The sequence below is a fragment of the Protopterus annectens genome, chromosome 5.part1 (assembly GCF_019279795.1).
Source record: "Protopterus annectens isolate FY-2018-M chromosome 5.part1, PAN1.0, whole genome shotgun sequence".
Taxonomy (NCBI): Eukaryota; Metazoa; Chordata; order Ceratodontiformes; family Protopteridae; genus Protopterus; species Protopterus annectens.
In genome coordinates this window covers 763,485,299-763,505,618 of record NC_056736.1, presented here as the reverse complement: position 1 = coordinate 763,505,618, position 20,320 = coordinate 763,485,299, and the positions used below count along the sequence as shown (strand labels likewise).

The following is a 20,320-nucleotide window of genomic DNA, read 5'->3' as shown; positions in this document are numbered from 1 at the left end:
TCAGTAAACTACAGTTGTGATATAACTCAGCAGATTCAGTAAACTACAGTCGTGATATAACTCAGCAGATTCAGTAAACTACACTTGTGATATAACTCAGCAGATTCAGTAAACTACACTTGTGATATAACTCAGCAGATTCAGTAAACTACAGTCGTGATATAACTCAGCAGATTCAGTAAACTACAGTTGTGATATAACTCAGCAGATTCAGTAAACTACAGTCGTGATCTAACTCAGCACATTCAGTAAACTACAGTCGTGATATAACTCAGCAGATTCAGTAAACTACAGTTGTCATATTTTCGTCAGTATTTCTGGGGCTGTCTTTGGTTTCATCAGTGTGCTTTTTTTTTAGAAGAAAGTTAATCTGTTCAGGATTTCTGACCATTTGCTGTGTATTTATTTCAGGAGCGTACCTCCTATTACTGGAAATGTCGTATCTTCATCTTTAACTTGACAGCATTCCTGATTTCTGTGTGTGTGTATTTTTGGCACAACTGGTACTGTAAGCCTGGAGGTAAGAAGAAAGCCTTGCCTATCTGCTACTTGCTTGGAAGATTATGTGTATATGAGAATGTGCATGCCCTCAGTGGAAGGCATTGTGTAGTTGCCTAGGGTAGGGGTTAAGAACTTAAAATAAAGAACCCAGATGGCCGCCTGGATGTTGGTCTTCCACAACATGTTGTTGCCCTACCAGGGAAAATGTTCTGAATCATTACAGAAGGACGTATGGTTAGCAGGCCATGGGAATGAAAAGTCTTACAGTAAATCTGAAACAGGTTTGTGTTGTGACAGTAGTTCACTGATGTAACTGGCAAGCCACATTGTCTTGAATTAAAACTCCTGTAGATCTAGTTCTCTTCTTGGATTTTGTGGGGAATTTAAATGAGACTGTAAGATTCAGCCATACCTGGCTACCTGTATTCTCTCATTTGGATTATTTCATTTGTCCTGTAGCTACAAATCTGAGGTGTTTTCCAAACTTTTGGCTGCATCAAAGGGCATGAAAACATTTTATCTGTATTTATACATTATTAATTAGTCATTGTCAGGTCATCAGTCGTTTGGCAGGTCTGAGCAGTAACCTATCCCAGTAATATAGAACTATGTCCAGATTAGTAGTGATAGCAGAGACAGATGCAGAAGATCCACTGGCATTCCTGAAAGAGTGGGGAACTTTTCCGTTTCTCTTAGCCAGAGTCCCCATTTGTATAAAAACCACTTCAGTTAATCTGGAAGTAGGCACTTGTTTAGTGGGGCTAGCTGGATCAACACAAGTGAGTAAGTAAATAAAATAAATGCTGCATGCTACAGTCCCACTCTGAAGTGAGATTGTTGTGTTTGTCTGTAGAGTTGTGTCACGTATACAGATGCTCTTTTCTTTCGAATGTATGTTGTCTTACATTATTATAACTCATTCTGCAGTTACAAATGATTTTGTGCTCCATTAATTTTGAGAGATATTTACTAGGTAATGAATGAGTTGATGGATGTTTTTCTGTTGTTGTGTAACAACAGTACTAGGTATTGAATGATTCGATGGATGTTTTTCAGTTGTGTAACAACAGTACTAGGTATTGAATGATTCGATGGATGTTTTTCGCTTGATGTGTAACAACAGTACTAGGTATTGAATGATTCGATGGATGTTTTTCGGTTGTTGTGTAACAACAGTACTAGGTATTGAATGATTCTATGGATGTTTTTCGCTTGTTGTGTAACAACAGTACTAGGTATTGAATGATTCGATGGATGTTTTTCGCTTGTTGTGTAACAACAGTATTAGGTATTGAATGATTCGATGGATGTTTTTCGCTTGTTGTGTAACAACAGTACTAGGTATTGAATGTTTCGATGGATGTTTTTCGCTTGTTGTGTAACAACAGTACTAGGTATTGAATGATTCGATGGATGTTTTTCACTTGTGTAACAACAGTACTAGGTATTGAATGATTCGATGGATGTTTTCCGCTTGTTGTGTAACAACAGTACTAGGTATTGAATGATTCGATGGATGTTTTTCGCTTGTTGTGTAACAACAGTACTAGGTACTGAATGATTCGATGGATGTTTTTCGCTTGTTGTGTAACAACAGTACTAGATATTGAATGATTCGATGGATGTTTTTCGCTTGTTGTGTAACAGCAGTACTAGGTATTGAATGATTCGATGGATGTTTTTCGCTTGTTGTGTAACAACAGTACTAGGTATTGAATGATTCGATGGATGTTTTTCGCTTGTTGTGTAACAACAATACTAGGTATTGAATGATTCGAGGGATGTTTTTCGCTTGTTGTGTAACAACAGTACTAGGTATTGAATGATTCGATGGATGTTTTTCGCTTGTTGTGTAACAACAGTACTAGGTATTGAATGATTCGATGGATGTTTTTCGCTTGTTTTGTAACAACAGTACTAGGTATTGAATGATTCGATGGATGTTTTTCGCTTGTTGTGTAACAACAGTACTAGGTATTGAATGATTTGATGGATGTTTTTCGCTTGTTGTGTAACAACAGTACTAGGTATTGAATGATTCGATGGATGTTTTTCGCTTGTTTTGTAACAACAGTACTAGGTATTGAATGATTCGATGGATGTTTTTCGCTTGTTGTGTAACAACAGTACTAGGTATTGAATGATTTGATGGATGTTTTTCGCTTGTTGTGTAACAACAGTACTAGGTATTGAATGATTCGATGGATGTTTTTCGTTTGTTGTGTAACAACAGTACTAGGTATTGAATGATTCGATGGATGTTTTTTGCTTGTTGTGTAACAACAGCACTAGGTATTGAATGATTCGATGGATGTTTTTCGCTTGTTGTGTAACAACAGCACTAGGTATTGAATGATTCGATGGATGTTTTTCGCTTTTGTTTTGTAACAACAGTACTAGGTATTGAATGATTCGATGGATGTTTTTCGCTTGTTGTGTAACAACAGTACTAGGTATTGAATGATTCGATGGATGTTTTTCGCTTGTTGTGTAACAACAGTACTAGGTATTGAATGATTCGATGGATGTTTTTCGCTTGTTGTGTAACAACAATACTAGGTGATGGATGTTTTTCGGTTGTTGTGTAACAGCAGTACTAGGTATTGAATGATTCGATGGATGTTTTTCGCTTGTTGTGTAACAACGGTACTAGGTATTGAATGATTCGATGGATGTTTTTCGCTTGTTGTGTAACAACGGTACTAGGTATTGAATGATTCGATGGATGTTTTTCGCTTGTTGTGTAACAACGGTACTAGGTATTGAATGATTCAATGGATGTTTTTCGTTTGTTGTGTAACAACAGTACTAGGTATTGAATGATTCGATGGATGTTTTTCGCTTGTTGTGTAAACAACGGTACTAGGTATTGAATGATTTGATGGATGTTTTTCGGTTGTTGTGTAACAGCAGTACTAGGTATTGAATGATTCGATGGATGTTTTTCAGTTGTTGTGTAACAACGGTACTAGGTATTGAATGATTCTATGGATGTTTTTCGCTTGTTGTGTAACAACGGTAGTAGGTATTGAATGATTCGATGGATGTTTTTCGCTTGTTGTGTAACAACAGTACTAGGTATTGAATGATTCGATGGATGTTTTTCACTTGTTGTGTAACAACAGTACTAGGTATTGAATGATTCGATGGATGTTTTTCGGTTGTTGTGTTAACAACAGTACTAGGTATTGAATGATTCGATGGATGTTTTTCACTTGTTGTGTAACAGCAGTACTAGGTATTGAATAATTCGATGGATGTTTTTCGCTTGTTGTGTAACAATGGTACTAGGTATTGAATGATTCGATGGATGTTTTTCACTTGTTGTGTAACAACAGTACCAGGTATTGAATGATTCGATGGATATTTTTCGCTTGTTGTGTAACAACGGTACTAGGTATTGAATGATTCGATGGATGATTTTCGCTTGTTATGTAACAACGGTACTAGGTATTGAATGATTCGATGGATGTTTTTCGCTTGTTGTGTAGCAACAGTACTAGGTATTGAATGATTCGATAGATGTTTTTCGCTTGTTGTGTAACAACAGTACTAGGTATTGAATGATTCGATGGATGTTTTTCGGTTGTTGTGTAACAACAGTACTAGGTATTGAATGATTCGATGGATGTTTTTCGGTTGTTGTGTAACAACGGTGCTTGGTATTGAATGATTCGGTGGATGTTTTTCGGCTGTTGTGTAACAACAGTACTAGGTCTTGAATGATTCGATGGATGTTTTTCGGTTGTTGTGTAACAACGGTAGTCTGTATGATGTGGCACCCATCAAATAAAACAGCACTGCAACTTTTTTTTCTCAATTTAATTATTAGCAGCAGAGTAAAGTTCCACTCTTGCATTATAATGTGACCAATGTTCATCAGCAGTGTGAAAAGCCCTAACATTTCTTGCTCAGGTACTTGCACTGTATTCGCTAATTAGCCTTAATAATATAAAGTACTTGCTGTGCAAATTGTCACTGTGTATAAGCTGATGTTAATCATTCTCACTGCTGCAGTAGCCCTTTGGCTATATATGCCCTGTACCCTGCGTAGAATACAACAACCAGCCAGCTTCACAAAGTTCTGGCGCCTTCCCACACCTTGGCTAGCTGTTTGGTGGAAACCCAGCAGTTAGTGTAGACAACGTCAAAACCTTCTTGCTTATAATAAACAGAGGAAGTGCATACTTATCCAGAACCTCTAAAAAACACTGAGCAAAAGCTTTGTATCCCAACAGCAAACTATATGCAGAAGTAGGGGGAATTCAAACATCCATTATGGTAAATGCAGCTTACACAACTGTATTTTCTTCATTTGGAAAGTTAAATGATTTGTTGCCCTCCGCTTTGAATTCTGAGATAGCCTTAGCTCTCTGTCATAAAAGTTTTTACCTTTTTTTTTCAGATTTTGATAACTTTCATAGTTCCAAAACTCTTCCCTGCTTCATTTCTATAGAGGCCTACTTAACCTCAGCCCAGAGTTATGGCTTACTAGCGATCCATTGACTTTTTCCTCCACTATCCTGTCACAGGTTTTTCCTTGTTTTCTGTTTTTTCCCCCTCCTCTCAAAAATAGTTTGAGTATTTTATAACTTAACCACTCTCCAGTTTTGGTAATAGTGAAGGCTTTGATTTTTAAAGAAGTCCACCAAATGCGGACACAACATTCTTCCTCAGGATGTACATAAACAATGCATAGTGTGCCTGAGACACCTTAAGTCCCAGTGTGACATTTGTACATTTTAAAGACTTTGTCCACTTATTGACAGTGAAATAAGTTAATTCTTAATGGCCCTCTCCTTTCCACAGTGGGAGACACTGACGAAAATTCTCCTTCTCAGCAACCGGAGACCAAAACCACAGAAAAAATAGAGAGAGAGAGAGACTGAAAGAGTAAGAAAAAGGCAAGGAAAGGAATCAAACAGTAGGAGGAAGAGACACTTGCATTTTTGTTGGTCCTTTTCTCCGTTTCGTAAAATGACTAAGCTTTTCTAGGTTCTCCCATTTGCAGCTCTAATTTGTTTCAAATCTGCCACCTTGTAAACCTTCTGTGTCAATGTCTTGTCAAAACCAAGACCATAGTAATTCACAATAGACCTCCAAGAAAAGGCACTCCAAGGAAGTCCATGGAGAGGTAAGTTTTTTGGGCTCCAGATTTCCCTCAGTTTCATCTCGTATATTCACAACCTGGGAGTGTAGGTGACACAGACTGGGATTGAAAGATGAGGGCATTTGTGAAAGCTCAGATAGACTTGGGTTTCATTCCACCCCCCACTACACCTAGAGTAGATAGGCCAGGCCAGCCACTATCTCCTGCATCGCTGTCGTTCACCAGTATCCACCTCAGTAAAAGCACTTTCAGAACTGAAATCTGTCCTGGATTTCCACAGTCAACAATGATGACACAGCTCCTGTCTACACTAACCATGCATCTAACACAGAGCCTCCCATGGTACTAACCTGTTCACATCCATTTATGGCACTAGGGTCTTCGATACTTTACAAGCAGGTCTTACCTCACTCTCAGACCCAAGTATCCCATCAGCATCAGGGATATGCAGATTTGTTTTGCTTGCCTCATCTTCCTTGGAGATGGAGAGATGGCGGTGGCTCCACCTGGAGCTTCCTTGATGCCCTCAAGTTTGGCCTATATGTTTCATCTGTTTGAAAGGATCATCACATGTCAGTAAAAGGAGGACAGGCATGATCTTAGTTTTGGATGCACCGTTCAAGCACCAGTCCCTCAGAGACTTTCAGCTGACATCTTCAGTCCCAAGGACAGCCCAGCTCAGAGTACCTTGAACTCAAGGTCAACATCAAGGTCCCAGGAATACTTTTTGTACCTTGGACTATTCCCCCAACCCTCAAGATTTGCAGAAAATGTCAGTGTAGAAGGAGACACATTGATTCCTCATGGAATCACTAACACCAGACCAAACCTTGATCCCTTTGCACCTCCTCTCACCGAAGACTCCACCTTTGGAATGATCAAAAGATCATGGAAATGATAACATTAGAAGGGGACCTGACACACAGAGTCTATTCATTTCTATCCCCATACAAAATACAAAAATAAAGTGCCCCTTGTAGATGTTCTGCTCGGCTAAAAATGAACAGCAACTTGAGAGATTTCTCAGTTCCTACAAAAAAGAGCAATTCAAGAGGTCATACCTGACTAGAAAGGATCCAGAGTCTATTTCAGATTATTTTTAGTACCAAAAAAGACCAAGGATTTCAGGCTCATTCTAAATTTCAGCAGGCTGTGTCTCCACATAAAGAAGACAGGTGGGCAAGTGCAGTCAATCATTCCACTCCTACATGAGGGAGACTGGACTTTCAGGATGCTTAACTACATGTAAAGATTGCAAAGCAATTCTGAAGGTATCTCCACTTTTGACTAGGAGACCGTCATGAATTCCAGTCATTGCTGTTCATTTTTACCACAGGCCCACAGGTGTTCACCTAGAACATGCTTGCAGTTGCAGCACACCTAAAGCTGCAAGTATTCTGGGTGATGCTTGTCAGTAATCACTGCTGCAGTAACCTTAGCTGTATGGGTTATATACTGCCAAGGATGTAACTGCCAGCCAGCTTCCAAAGCTTCAGGACACCTTCATCCAAACCATCCGACAGCTCGAGCTGAGCAGTCTCAAGCCTGTTGGAGCTTTCCTGCTGTTGACAAGAGTGCTCCTGTGTGGCTTTCAAGGATTGACAGCCTGCTTGTGCTGTTTCTTTGCTGTGCAGATAAGTCTGATTTGGGGATTTGGGGAAAAAGCTTCCACTTAAAAGATCTATTGTTTAAATGTGCTTTCCTGCTTAAGAAACTTATTTTTAATCAAGGAGTTTGTGTTTTAACTGTACTTTTAAATAAGAGCACACATTTTCCTGTCAGTTGTTAAGTAATTGAAAACCATTTTTTTCTGTGGAGAAATTGTATTTATTTTACTTTTTGGCAAAGTGTATTTAAGTGCTTTTTATTTTGTTTTTGTGAGAAAAAAATAATCTATTAACAGATTTGTTGGCCCCATTTTTTCCCGTCAAAATTAAACTGAAAACTAAACATGCATCTACTCTTCCTCCTCCTCCTCATATTTCTCTAGACAAGAGTAGTTTACTAGATTTGGCTCAGGGTTTAAGTCAGGCTATTGATCCTTCTTATAAGTTGATTTCTGGTAAAAGAAAGAGGGGATGCCTCTTTTCCTGAACAGATTAAATATTCTAAGTGTGGTCAGGAAGATGAAGAGACAGGTGCAGGGTTTTCTCCTCAGATTTCTGATTCAGACTGAGAGGAGTGTACAGGATCAGATTCTCCCTGTGGGAGGTTCTCTTTCTCCGAAACTGTTTCCAGAAATGTGTCAGTGTTTTCAGTGGGAGAACCTGAAACTTCTCATTCCCTCAGACAATACTGTGAAGTAGTACATTTGTGTGTTACTGCCTGCAGATGTCCTTCAAGGATGCATCTGCAGTTCTAACAAATGGGTTGTCCTGGCCTCAGGCAGCCCTTCGGTCGGCCGGATTCCAAAGTCTGGTCTGGCCTCGGCTGATGTCGCACTTCACCCGACGTCATAGCTGCAGTCCAGCGGGTATAAAGGCATCAGCCGACGCCATTTTCCTCAGTCTTTCTTGCCGCATGGCGCCCGAAGCAGAAGCTGTTCGCAAGTGCCGTTCGGTCAGAACCAGAGATTACTACTACCGAAGACTTCTAAAAAGCTAAGTACCCCGTTGGGGACTCTTTCTTGCCTCAGCCGATGTCAGAAAAAGTGAATAACTGTTTAACTTGTGGGAAACAAATACCTCATAAAGATTTCCACTCTTACTGCCTACCTTGTTTAGGCCCAGACCACGACGTAGCAGCTTGTCTAGCCTGTGCTTCCTTCAACCGACGAACACTTAGACATCGGTCGGAGTTTGCAGAGGAGTTTTTCGGCTCTGCTTTTGCTTATATCATGCCGTCGGAGACTCCGACTTCGCAATTAACTAAAAAGCGTAAGGAAAAGGACCGACACTCGCGGTCCGCGGTTTCGGCCGAAACCGCGGTTAAGCCAACCGTGAGTGTCTCGGTTTCAGCTGAAACCGAGTCCGAGGTTCTTCCTTCGGCCGAAAGCATGCCTCCTTCCACCAAGGCCTCTTCCAGCAGGGCTGAATCTGCTACGGAAATTCCACCTGCTCTTACAGTTTCTCAGGACTTATCAGATACTATCCTCTTTGATGTATCTACTCCAGCACGTGGAGCTGCTAGGCCCCCTGCATCCATGTCAATTAAGGCTTTTGCCAGGGCCAAAGCAGCTAAATCTTCTAAGGCCGTGCCTGCTAAGACCCCCTCTCACAAGCCTAGCTCTAGTACCCAAATGCTTAGTCTAGCAGAGGATCTCATTTCTTTGATCAGGGGAACCCAGTCTCACCCTGACAGGGCCTGTCACCCACCTCCAGAGAAGAGGCCTAGAGCAGACCCCCCTGAGCCAGTTTCTTCAGATTACTCCTCTGATGATTCAGAAAATGCAAATCCTCCAGAAGGCCCTTATTCTCCTTATGAGGACTCTGATGCAGAGGATTCCATACCTTCTGCCTCTCCTCCTCAGGAATTTTCTTTTGGGGAAACCTTGCACGCTATGAGGGAACAATTTCAATGGCAGGGCCAGGATTTTTCAGACTCAAGGAAGAGGCTTAGGACCTTTTTGCATTTACCACAGCATAGGCCCTTAGCTATTCCTCCAGTACTTACAGTTGTGGATGATGCATTTAATGATGCTTGTACTGCCCCTGACTCTCTTCCTCCAGCCCCTGCTAAGCCCGACAGATACTACAGGGTTCCGGACACACATTATCATTTGTATAAGGCTCCTATTGCAGATCCTGAAACTATTTCACAAGGCCCCAAAGCTGTAGCAGCAGCCTCTGCCAGAAACCCCCTCCCCTCTGAAAGAGAATCTAGGGCATTGGAGAGATGGGGTAAAAAAGTTTATACTTCTGCTACTCTTTCGGCTAGGGCCTTAAACTGTCAATTCCACATGATTCAGTATCAGGAATTCCTGTTAGATCAGCTCACTAAAAAACTTTCCTCGCCTGAGCCTTTAGACCGTAAGTCCCTTCAGGATTTGGTGCATAACACTCAGCAGGTCAGTAATCATTCCTTAAAATGCGGCTATGATGCACTGGAGGCTTCCTTTAGATCAGCTATGACTGGTACAGTGATCAGAAGGCATACATGGTTAAAAGAGCAATCCTTACCAGACCATGTAAAGGCAAAGCTTCTAGATGCTCCCTTGGAAAAGCACAGTTTGTTTGGTTCCCCTGCACAACAAGTGTTGAAGAAGGTGGAAGAAAAAGCTAAATCTGTCCAGACAGTCAAGGATTTCTTACAGGTCCAGCCTCCGAGGTTTAGTAGAAACTGGCCTTCCAAGAATTGGTCCTTTCCAGACGCCACCCGAGCACAGAGAAGCAGGAATAGACGCCCTAGAGGCAGAGGACAATCCAGAGGTGCCTACAGGGGACACCAGTGGCAGCCTAACAGCCAGAGGAGTACTGCCACAGATCCAGCCACTACCACTTCCACAGGACATTCACAGTGACTTGGCTCTGAAACCGCCTACCAGGGAACAACTGGGAGCACCCTTAGGTGGAAAATTAGCCTTATTTTCAGCAAATTGGCATTATATTACAAGAGACAAATGGATTTTACAGACAATAGACAAAGGCTACAGGTTTCACTTCCATACTCTTCCAAGGAAGAGAGGAATGCCAAACCTGCCTCCAAACCAAATAACAAACGCTCTACAGCAAATAGACCACTTACTAAGGTTAAGAGCTATAGAAAGGGTACCGCCTATGGAACAAGGACAAGGATTTTATTCAAGACTTTTCCTGGTACCAAGAAAGGAAAACCAATGGAGACCTATCCTCGACCTGTCCGCTCTAAACACATATCTCATCGTACCAAAATTCAAAATGCTGACCCTACAGCAACTTCTTCCCATGCTGGGCAAGGAGTCTTGGCTGGTGACTCTGGATCTCAAGGAGGCATACCTGCACGTCCCCATACGACCAAATTGCAGAAGATACCTCAGATTCCTTGCAGGATCAGAGCATTATCAATTCTCAGCATTGCCTTTTGGCTTATCTACTGCGCCCAGAGTATTCACGAAATTCCTGACATCAGTAATTGCTCATTGCAGGCTTCAGGGAATTCAAATTTATCCTTACTTGGACGACTGCCTGTTACAAGCGGACACCAAAGACAAAATAACAAAAGATTTGACAAAAGTTATTCACCTGCTACAAGCCCTGGGATACACAGTCAACACAAAAAAGTCAAGACTGATACCATCCCAAAGGATAACCTTCCTGGGTGCAGAACAGGACACATCAAACCAGATGGCATTCCTCACAGCAGAAAAACAAAGGCAGCTGCCACTTTATTTCATGGCATTAGCAACGCAGAACCAGCTTGCAGCAAGGAAAATCCTGCAAGCCCTGGGTTACATGGCATCCTGCATAATATTAGTACCACATGCCAGACTACATATGAGGAAGTTACAATGGTACCTGAGGAATTTATGGTCTCAGCACAAACACAGCCTAGAAGCCCAAATTCCAATAATTCCATGCCTGAAACAGGAATTCCAGTGGTGGGCCCAGGCCTGTCAATTGAACAAAGGACTGCCCTTCCACAGGCCTCTCCCAAGCCAGACTATCACCACGGACGCCTCAGACCTAGGTTGGGGCGCGCACATGGTGGACAAGTGCATTCAAGGCTTATGGACTCAAGACCAGATGAACTTACACATAAATCAAAAAGAGATGCTGGCAGTAAAACAGGCAATTCAGACATTCGGACCATTTCTTCAATAGGGTCAATTGCTGATAAGGACAGACAACACCACAGTTATGTGGTATATCAACAAGCAGGGAAGCACACATTCATATCCTCTATGCCGGATGGCAATGGACCTCTGGAATGCGGCCCTGAGCCTCAACATTCAGCTCCAGGCCATATTTGTGCCAGGAAAAGAAAATATACTAGCAGACATCTTAAGCAGAACCACTACGGATGCCCACGAATGGATGCTGCATCCAGATATCTTTCAAACCATCACAAGGAAATGGGGACTGCCAGAAATAGACCTGTTCGCATCCCCACACAACCATCAATTGAAAAAATTCTGCACAAGGACATACCACCCACTCGCTTGGAAGGTGGACTCCCTATCCTTCAGTTGGGAAAACCTGACAGCATATGCATTCCCACCTCTTCCTTTGATGCACAAAGTGCTACTGAAGATCAAAGAAGATCACCCGAGGATCATCTTGATAGCTCCAGACTGGCCGAGGCAACATTGGTACCCGCTACTGAGGAGTATCTCCTGGGAACATGCATGGCCTCTACCCCTACTACCTCTTCTGCTAACACAGAACAACTTCAAAATCCTGCATCCAAGCTTGAAAACTCTACAGCTAGCTGCTTGGAACATTACATAAGGAAAAATAACCCAGATTTATCACAAAGGGTTAAAGACATTATCCTGGAGGCTCGCAGACCCTCAACAAGAAAAACTTATTCAGCAAAATGGAAAAGATATCTCATTTGGAGTGCAACAAAAGGGGTAGATGCATCACTGGCAAACATAGCTAACATCCTGGAATATTTAGCAGAGCTTTTCCACAATGGCCTGTCTTACTCCTCCATTAAGATTCATGCATCAGCAATTTCAGCAGCATACAACATGGACCCTCCAGTCTTTTCTCAACCTCTAATCAGGCAGTTTCTCAGAGGAATTAAAAATGTAAAGCCACCAAGGAAACCACCATTGCCTACATGGGACTTGAACTTTGTCTTAGAAAAGTTGACACTCCCCCCTTTTGAACCAGCAGCAACAGCAGAATTACAGTACTTATCCTGGAAGACTGCATTCCTGCTTGCAATCACTTCAGCTAGACGGGTTTCTGAATTACAGGCTTTAATGGCAGTACAGCCCTTCCTTATCTTCCATCAGGATAGAGTGTCCATGAGAACTAATCCTACCTTTATGCCAAAGGTGGTCTCCAGGGTATCATTAAACCAAGCAATACACCTACCAACATTCTTCCCCAACCCGCAGAACAGGGGGGGGAAAGATTGCTGCATACCTTGGATGTACACAGACAATTGCGCTACTACCTGGACAGAACCAAGAACAATAGAAAGACTGACCAGCTTCTGGTAGCATATGCAACAGGAATGGAAGGAAAAGCAATTTCAAAACAAACAATCTCAAAATGGATAGGAAATTGCATTAGATTTTGTTACTCTTTTCATGGAAAGGCAACTCCAGAAAACATCAGACCTCACTCCACAAGGGCTACAGCCACTACTACAGCTTTCTTACGAGGAGTGGCTACCAAAGACATTTTAGAGGCTGCTACTTGGAGCTCCGTGCATACATTTGCCAAGCATTACAATCTACCTTTATACTCCAGATCCCGAGCAGGTTTTGCCACTGCTGTTTTACAAGGGATCTTAACCACACCATAAATCTTTAGTGCCTCCTCCCCCAGTTTGGCTATGGTATTCTACCCATTTGTTAGGACTGCAGATGCATCCTTGAAGGACATAGTACAGTTTTGTACCTACCATAAATGTAGATGTCCGAGAGGTATGCATCTGCAGTCAGGATTACCCACCCTCCTTCCCCTCTGTGGTACTCCTAGGGTATTTGCCCATCTTGAAGCTAGCTGGGGGAATCTATTATGGTGTATTTGTTTGTATATATGTATATACATGTTTATTTCTTTTTGCTCTCTATTGTTTGGAAACATTTGCATTTGTCCAAATTTAGCCTTCCTAGAGGGCACCTGGCATCTGGGGCAAGAAACACTGAGGAAAATGGCGTCGGCTGATGCCTTTATACCCGCTGGACTGCAGCTATGACGTCGGGTGAAGTGCGACATCAGCCGAGGCCAGACCAGACTTTGGAATCCGGCCGACCGAAGGGCTGCCTGAGGCCAGGACAACCCATTTGTTAGGACTGCAGAGGCATACCTCTCGGACATCTACATTTATGGTAGGTACAAAACTGTACTTTTTCCTGACAGCCTCCTGCTCCTAAAAAGGCTAAAAGTGTATGCTTCTGCAGCTTTAATTGTCATAGTTTTGAAATGGCAGGCTCAAATAGTTTTCTTCTTGTGAGGAAAAATCTGCTTTAAAATGGTTTAATTTCTTCCATTTTACAGGTCACAACTCGTTTAAAATGTGTTTATGACTGTGTCGATACTTCTTCAAGGGCCATGGTCACTGGTTCATAGGTAAGTACTAGGCTATCGGCCCTAGGGCCCATACAAGCCTAGCCAAAAAATGTACCCTGGCTTTCGCCACCCAAGAAAAATTATTTTCCTATGCCCCTGTCGAGCAGAGCCACAGAAGTGATCCCCGGGGTGAATTTCCCATTTCCCATCCAATCATCAAGATTTTTCTTGAAGAGTGCTAATGAGGAGCTCTGTTTGACATAGATAGGTAGTCTGTTCCAGAGTCTGGGAAGTCTCTGGGACAGGAATCTATCCCTCCAGCATGTTCTGTTTATTGTGGTGACAAGGTTAAGGTCCCTAGAGCGTGTAGCTCGGAGGGATTGGGATTTCTTTAAGTGGAGCATGTCCAGCAGCTCTGGGTTTGACATAGCTTTGTATGTTAGGCAGAGATCGCCCCTGAGTAGGCGATATGCGATGGAGTAAAGTGTAGTTTTTTGAGACGGTCTGCATAGGGCATCTGTTTGAGGCCAGTAATCCTCTTTGTGAGGTATTTCTGTGGTCTTTCCAGTTGTTGTAGATGTCTTGTGAGGTACATACCAAAAGGGGCGTTGTACTCTATAATGGGTCTAATGAGTGATGAGTAGAGGGGAACAATGACCTCTTTTTTTCTGGATGAGAAGCCTTTTGTGATGAGATGAGCCACGTAGAAGGATTTTCTGACCACTGTGGCGATGTGATTATCAAAGGAGAGACTACTGTCCACCTGTGTCCCAAGGTCTCTTATCACATTTTCAGCATTAAGTAGACTACCGGCTATGTGGTAGTTCATGGGTACAGAGTTTTTACCAAAGGGGATGACAATACACTTTTTGGCATTGAGCTTCAGGCCATGGCTTTGACACCAGGAATCTGTCTCAGTGAGGCCCTTTTGTAGTTTGTCCACATTGTTAGGAGTTTCGATTATGGCTCCTAGTTTGCAGTCATCTGCAAACTTTGTTAATAAAGACCTTCTGTGTTGGCCTGCACTTCAGAGAAGTAGATACCAAACAGGAGAGGACCCAGGACTGAACCCTGTGGTACTCCACTTGTCACTGGTCTGATGTCGGATTTGGGATCCGCTACTTTCACAGTGTGGGTTCTGTCCGTGAGCCAGTTGGCAACCCATCTTATGACATAGGGGTTTATACCTAGTTTAGTGAGCTTATCTATAATTCCAGAGTGGGGGGTGGTGTCAAAAGCCTTGGCGAGATCTAGATAATCTGTGTGAACCATTTTACCATCATCTATGGCTTTGGTGACTGCTTCAAAGAAGTCAATCAGGTTTAGGAGACATGATCTGCCTTTTACAAATCCAAACTGAGTAGGGTCCAGAGTTTGGAGATTACCAATGTCTTTGTTTATGAGTTCCATGATGATACATTCCATGGCCATGCAGACCAGGCTCGTCAGGCTAATGGGGCGGTAGTTCCCGGGGTCCGTCATGGCTCCCCCTTTGTGGAGTGGGATAACTGTCGCAGTGCGCCATTCAGTGGGTACAAAGCCTGAGGTGAGGCTATGATTGAACATGGTACTTAGGTAGGGTGCCAGTTCATTCTGTAGTTCGTGTAGAACGCAGCCTGGGATATTGTCAGGTCCCATGGATGCTGTGTTCTTGGCTTTGGAGAGTGTGTTTTTTACCTGTGCAGCCGTGATTATAGGAACTTTGCATTCTTCCAGTATACAGATGGGCCCTCTAGGGGGTGAGAGGGGGGTAAAGTTAGCACTGAACCTATCTGCTAGGATGTTGGCAATACCAGTTGGTTCTGTATATTTAGTGCCATTATGCTGTAACTCAGAGCAGATCTGAGTGTTCCCGTTTAGATTCTTGGCATAGCTATAGAATGCTTTGTGGTTGTCTTTAGAGTCAGTGGCAATTTTGTTTTCGTAACTAGCTTTGGAGGATTTTATGAGGGATCTCAACTTCTTACTGAGGTTGACCAGGGAGTTCCTCCAGTCATGGGATTTTACTCTTTTTGCAACAGTTTCTTTCTTCTGTTGTAGAGTTTGTTTATGGCAGAGGACCACCAGATTGGCTTCCTTTTTTTGGAGGATAACATCTTGGTTCTATTAGGGATAGCATGATCCATGCACTCGTGTAAGTGCTTATAAAGTGCATTTGTGTAGGATTCAGCAGTCATACCTCTATTGTCCGTCTGCATGGGTGTCATGAAGTTTGCCACTTCTGTCTTAAGAAGTGTGAAGTTGGCTTTTGAGAAGTTTTTTACGATGGTTTCCCTAATTGGTGCTGGGGGTGGGATGTGGATGTCTAGGCTGATTAGCTTTTGGTTGGATCTGACCAACGAGGAACTGACCTCTGGTGTGGAACACCAGATGTTCTTCATCTCACATTGCTGCAGTCCTGACTATTGGGTAGTCCGCTGTCCCAGTCGGCCCGAATACCAAAGTATAAGGCTGACGTCGGTCAGAGGCGCATTAGACTGACGTCAGGACGTCAGAGTACAAATGCGCATGACCGACGTCATTTCCTCAGTCTTTTTTGCCGCATGGTCCGATGCAGAAGCAGTTTTGCGAGTGCAGGTTGGCGTTCTGAGATTTTCCGAAGTCGGAGTTTCAGACCGAATCCAAGTTGGCTAAGTACCCCGTTGGGGAATATTTTGTTTTTTTCTTGCCTCAGTATTTTACCGGATGTCATAAAAAGTGAATAACTGTATTTCTTGTGGGAAACAGATACCTCATAGGGATTACCATACCTTGTGTATACCTTGCTTAGGGCCTGAGCACGACGTTGTTGGCTGTCGCTCTTGTGCTAGATTTAACAAACGCACTATTAAGAGAAGATTAGATTGTGCCAGGTTAGTTTTTGGGAAGCGGTGTAATTATAAAATGCCGTCGGATGCTCCGACGCCCGCTCAAAAAGCGCAAGGACAAAACAGCTAAGCCTAGGCTGGAAGAACCGTCTGCATCGGACGTCGGTTCTTTAGAGGGCTCGGTGGAGCCAGAGGTTCAGCCAGAAATCTCTTTGGAATCCCAGGGAGAGACTTTATTGCTGCAAGATGTGACCTCTCAGGAGGTAGGCCAGGCGGAAGGGGCTTCTCAGGTAGCTGTTCTTCCTTCCCTTCCTAAGGTGGTTAGGCCCTCCTGCTGTTTCCAAGGCTTCTCCCAGGGGCAGGCCAGGTTTTGTTTCAGGTGTTACCCCTAGTTCTTCAGGGTCTGTACCTAAGAAGCATATGCTTAAGATGGCAGAAGATTTGATTACAATGATTAGAGGTTCTATGCCCCCTCCTGATAAGAGGCCTAGGGTGGAACCTGAGCTTGGAAGTTTTGAGCAGTATTCGGATGCTTCTGAGTCTTCGGCTGAAGACTTGCGGGAGTATTCTCCTTACTCTGATTCTGATGTAGATGATTCTACTCCTTCTGCTTCTCCTCCTGAGGATTTTTCTTTTTCAGAGACTCTTCATTCTATGCGGGAGCATTTTAAATGGGAAGGTCAGGATTTCTCTGATTCCAGGAAAAGGCTTAGAGAATTTTTATTTCTACCTCAGCATAGGCCTTTAGCTATTCCTCCTGTTCTGAATGTGGTGGAAGATGTTTTGCAGAGGCTTCTCTGAATCCTGATTCTTTGCCCCTGCTCCAGTTAAACCGGATAGATATTATAGGGTGCCTGAGGCTCATAAGTATCTTTTTAAGAGTCCTAGGGCAGAGCCAGAAACTGTTTCTCAGGGGCCTAAAGGTGTTAAAGCTTCTGTTGTTAAAAATCCTGTTCCTCCAGATAAAGAGGCAAGGGCTTTGGATAGATGGGGAAAGAAAGTGTATACTTCTTCCACTTTAGCCATGAGGGCTTTGAATTGCCAGTTTCATATGTTGAAATACCAAAATTATCTCCTTTCACAATTAAAGTCTAAGGTAGATGCTCTGGCGGAAGGTATTGAGTGTAAAGAGTTGCAGGATTTGGTTCATGTTTCTGAACAGGTGGGTAAGCATTCTTTGCAATGTGGTTTTGATGCTGTACAGGCCTCCTCGAGGGTGGCTGCTACGGGTTCTGTTCTTCGCAGGCACGCCTGGCTGAGGGATCAGAATTTGGCTGAGCATGTTAAGACAAGGATTTTAGATGCTCCTTTACAATCTGATGTGTTGTTTGGTTCGCCTGTGGAAGCAGTTCTAAAGAAAATGGAAGACAAGGCTAAGTCTATGCAGACTGTTAAAGATTTTTTGCAGGTTCAGCCTCCAAGTTTAGTAGAAATTGGCCTACTAAGGGGTGGACATATCCTGCTTATGATTCCCAGTCTAGGGGTAGGTCTAGACGTGGTAGGGGCAGAGCTCAGGGTTCTTTTAGGCCTAGAACAGGAGTTCACCTGCTCAGTCTTCTGGTGAGGGCAGGGGTCAGTCCTTTCGTAAGCAGACCCAATGACCTGCCTTTTCAGCTGCCAGATTCTTCTCGGCTGGCAGCACCTTTGGGAGGAAGGTTGGCACTTTTCAGAGAAAACTGGAGTTTAATTACCCAAGACAGATGGGTATTGGATATCATTTACCACGGTTACAGGTTTTATTTCCATACCTTGCCTCCTTTCAAAGGCATACCAGACATTCCTCCTCAACAAAGAAAAGAGGCGCACAAACAAATTTCTCTGTTGCTCCAAATAGGGGCCATTCAACCGGTTCCTGTGCCAGAAAGGGGCCTAGGATTTTATTCACGCCTGTTCCTAGTACCAAAAAAGGGGAACACGTGGAGACCAATTTTGGATTTATCTATCCTCAACACTTATCTGGACATTCCCAAGTTCAAAATGTTGACGTTACAACAGCTTTTACCTCTGCTGGGCAAAGATCACTGGATGGTAACTTTGGATCTCAAGGAAGCTTACCTTCATGTTCCTATCAGACTGGTTTGCAGGAAGTATTTGCGTTTTCGAGCTGGAAATTTTCATTATCAGTTCTCTGCATTGCCCTTTGGCTTATCTACTGCGCCCAGAGTATTCACAAAAGTTCTGGCTCCAGTGATAGCTTTCTTCAGGCTAAAAGGAATACAAATCTATCCTTATTTGGACGACTGCCTGATTCTGGCTCAAGAAAGGGATGTGCTTCTTCAGCATTTGGAATATGTGATAGCAGTGCTAAGATGCCTAGGGTATTCTGTGAACGAAATAAAGTCCAGTCTAGTACCCTCTCAAGACATGTGCTTTCTGGGTGTGAGACTGAATACAGCAACCCAGATGGCCTTTTTAACCCCGGACAAACAAAAGAATCTTTCTCTTTACTTCCATCAACTATCTCATCAGTCCGGGCTGACTGCAAGGACAGTCCTTCAAGCCTTAGGGTTCATGGCATCTTGTATTCTGGTGCTTCCCAATGCCAAACTGCATATGAGGAAGCTGCAATGGTATCTCAAAAATTTATGGACACAGCACTGCCAGGATTTGGACACTGTCATTCCAATAATACCTTGCATTCAAAAGGAATTTTTGTGGTGGGCTCAGGAATGTCACCTAAACAAGGGACTCTCTGTGACCCGGCCAGAGGCGAGTCAGATTTTAACGACAGATGCCTCAGACACAGCTTGGGGAGCTCATCTGAATGGAAAGTGGATACAAGACAAGTGGCCTGCCAGACTACAGCATCTACATATCAACATGAAGGAGATGTTGGCAGTCCAGTTTGCATTAATGGCCTTCAAGGATTTACTTCTTCCAGGACAGGTGTTGATTCTGACAGACAACACAACTGTCATGTGGTACATCAACAAGCAAGGGGGAACACATTCTTATCCTCTATGCAGGCAAGCAATGATTTTGTGGGAGACTGCTCTCAGTTTGCAACTGAATCTTCAAGCAAGGTTTCTGCCAGGAGCACAGAACTCCTTAGCAGATGTGTTAAGCAGGCAAATCATGGATCCCCACGAGTGGAAACTGGATCTTCATGTATTTCAGACATTGACAGTGTCCTGGGGAACTCCAGACATAGATCTGTTCGCTTCTCCACTAAACCACCAGCTGCCAAAGTTTTGCACGACACAGCATCACACAGCCTGGAAAGTGGATGCTCTTTCTTTCAGTTGGAAAAATCTTCATGTGTATGCCTTTCCACCTCTGCCTCTCCTCCCAAAGGTACTCCTGAAGGTCAGACAAGACAAGCCAAGGATGATTTTAATAGCTCCAGATTGGCCTCGGCAGCATTGGTACCCATTGCTGAGGAGTCTGGTAAGGAAGCCTCCTTGGCCCTTACCTTTGATTCCACACCTATTGTCTCAGAAGGACGGGCATCTACTCAATGTCAAGCTTCACTCTCTTCATCTAACAGCCTGGCATATTCTGTTTTGAGCCATAGCAGGTCTCAGCTTCCTCAACAAGTTTTGAATGTGATTATGGAAGCCAGACGACCTAGTACAAGGAAAGTGTACGAGAAAATGGAAGAGATTTTTATTTTGGTGTGCAGCAAAGGATTTGGATGTTTCTGAGCCAAATTTGAGTGTGGCTCTTCAATATCTTACTGAGTTATTGGACAAAGGTTTGTCTTTCTCTTCCATTAACATTCATGCTGCAGCAATTTCAGCTCACTATGATTGTGACCCACCATTGTTTTCTCATCCTTTGTTCAAGCAATTTCT

General features: G+C 43.1%; 1 protein-coding gene across 2 annotated transcripts in view; it reads left to right on the top strand.

Annotated features, from left to right (window-relative positions):
* The window catches only part of PGAP2 (post-GPI attachment to proteins 2), a 336,523-nt gene that overhangs the window by 267,864 nt on the left and 48,339 nt on the right, over window positions 1-20,320 (top strand). For both annotated transcript variants that reach the window (XM_044073404.1, XM_044073403.1), the window contains exon 5: window positions 412-520. In XM_044073404.1, the coding sequence (XP_043929339.1) occupies window positions 412-520 (109 nt within the window). The remainder of the gene's footprint in view (window positions 1-411; window positions 521-20,320) is intronic.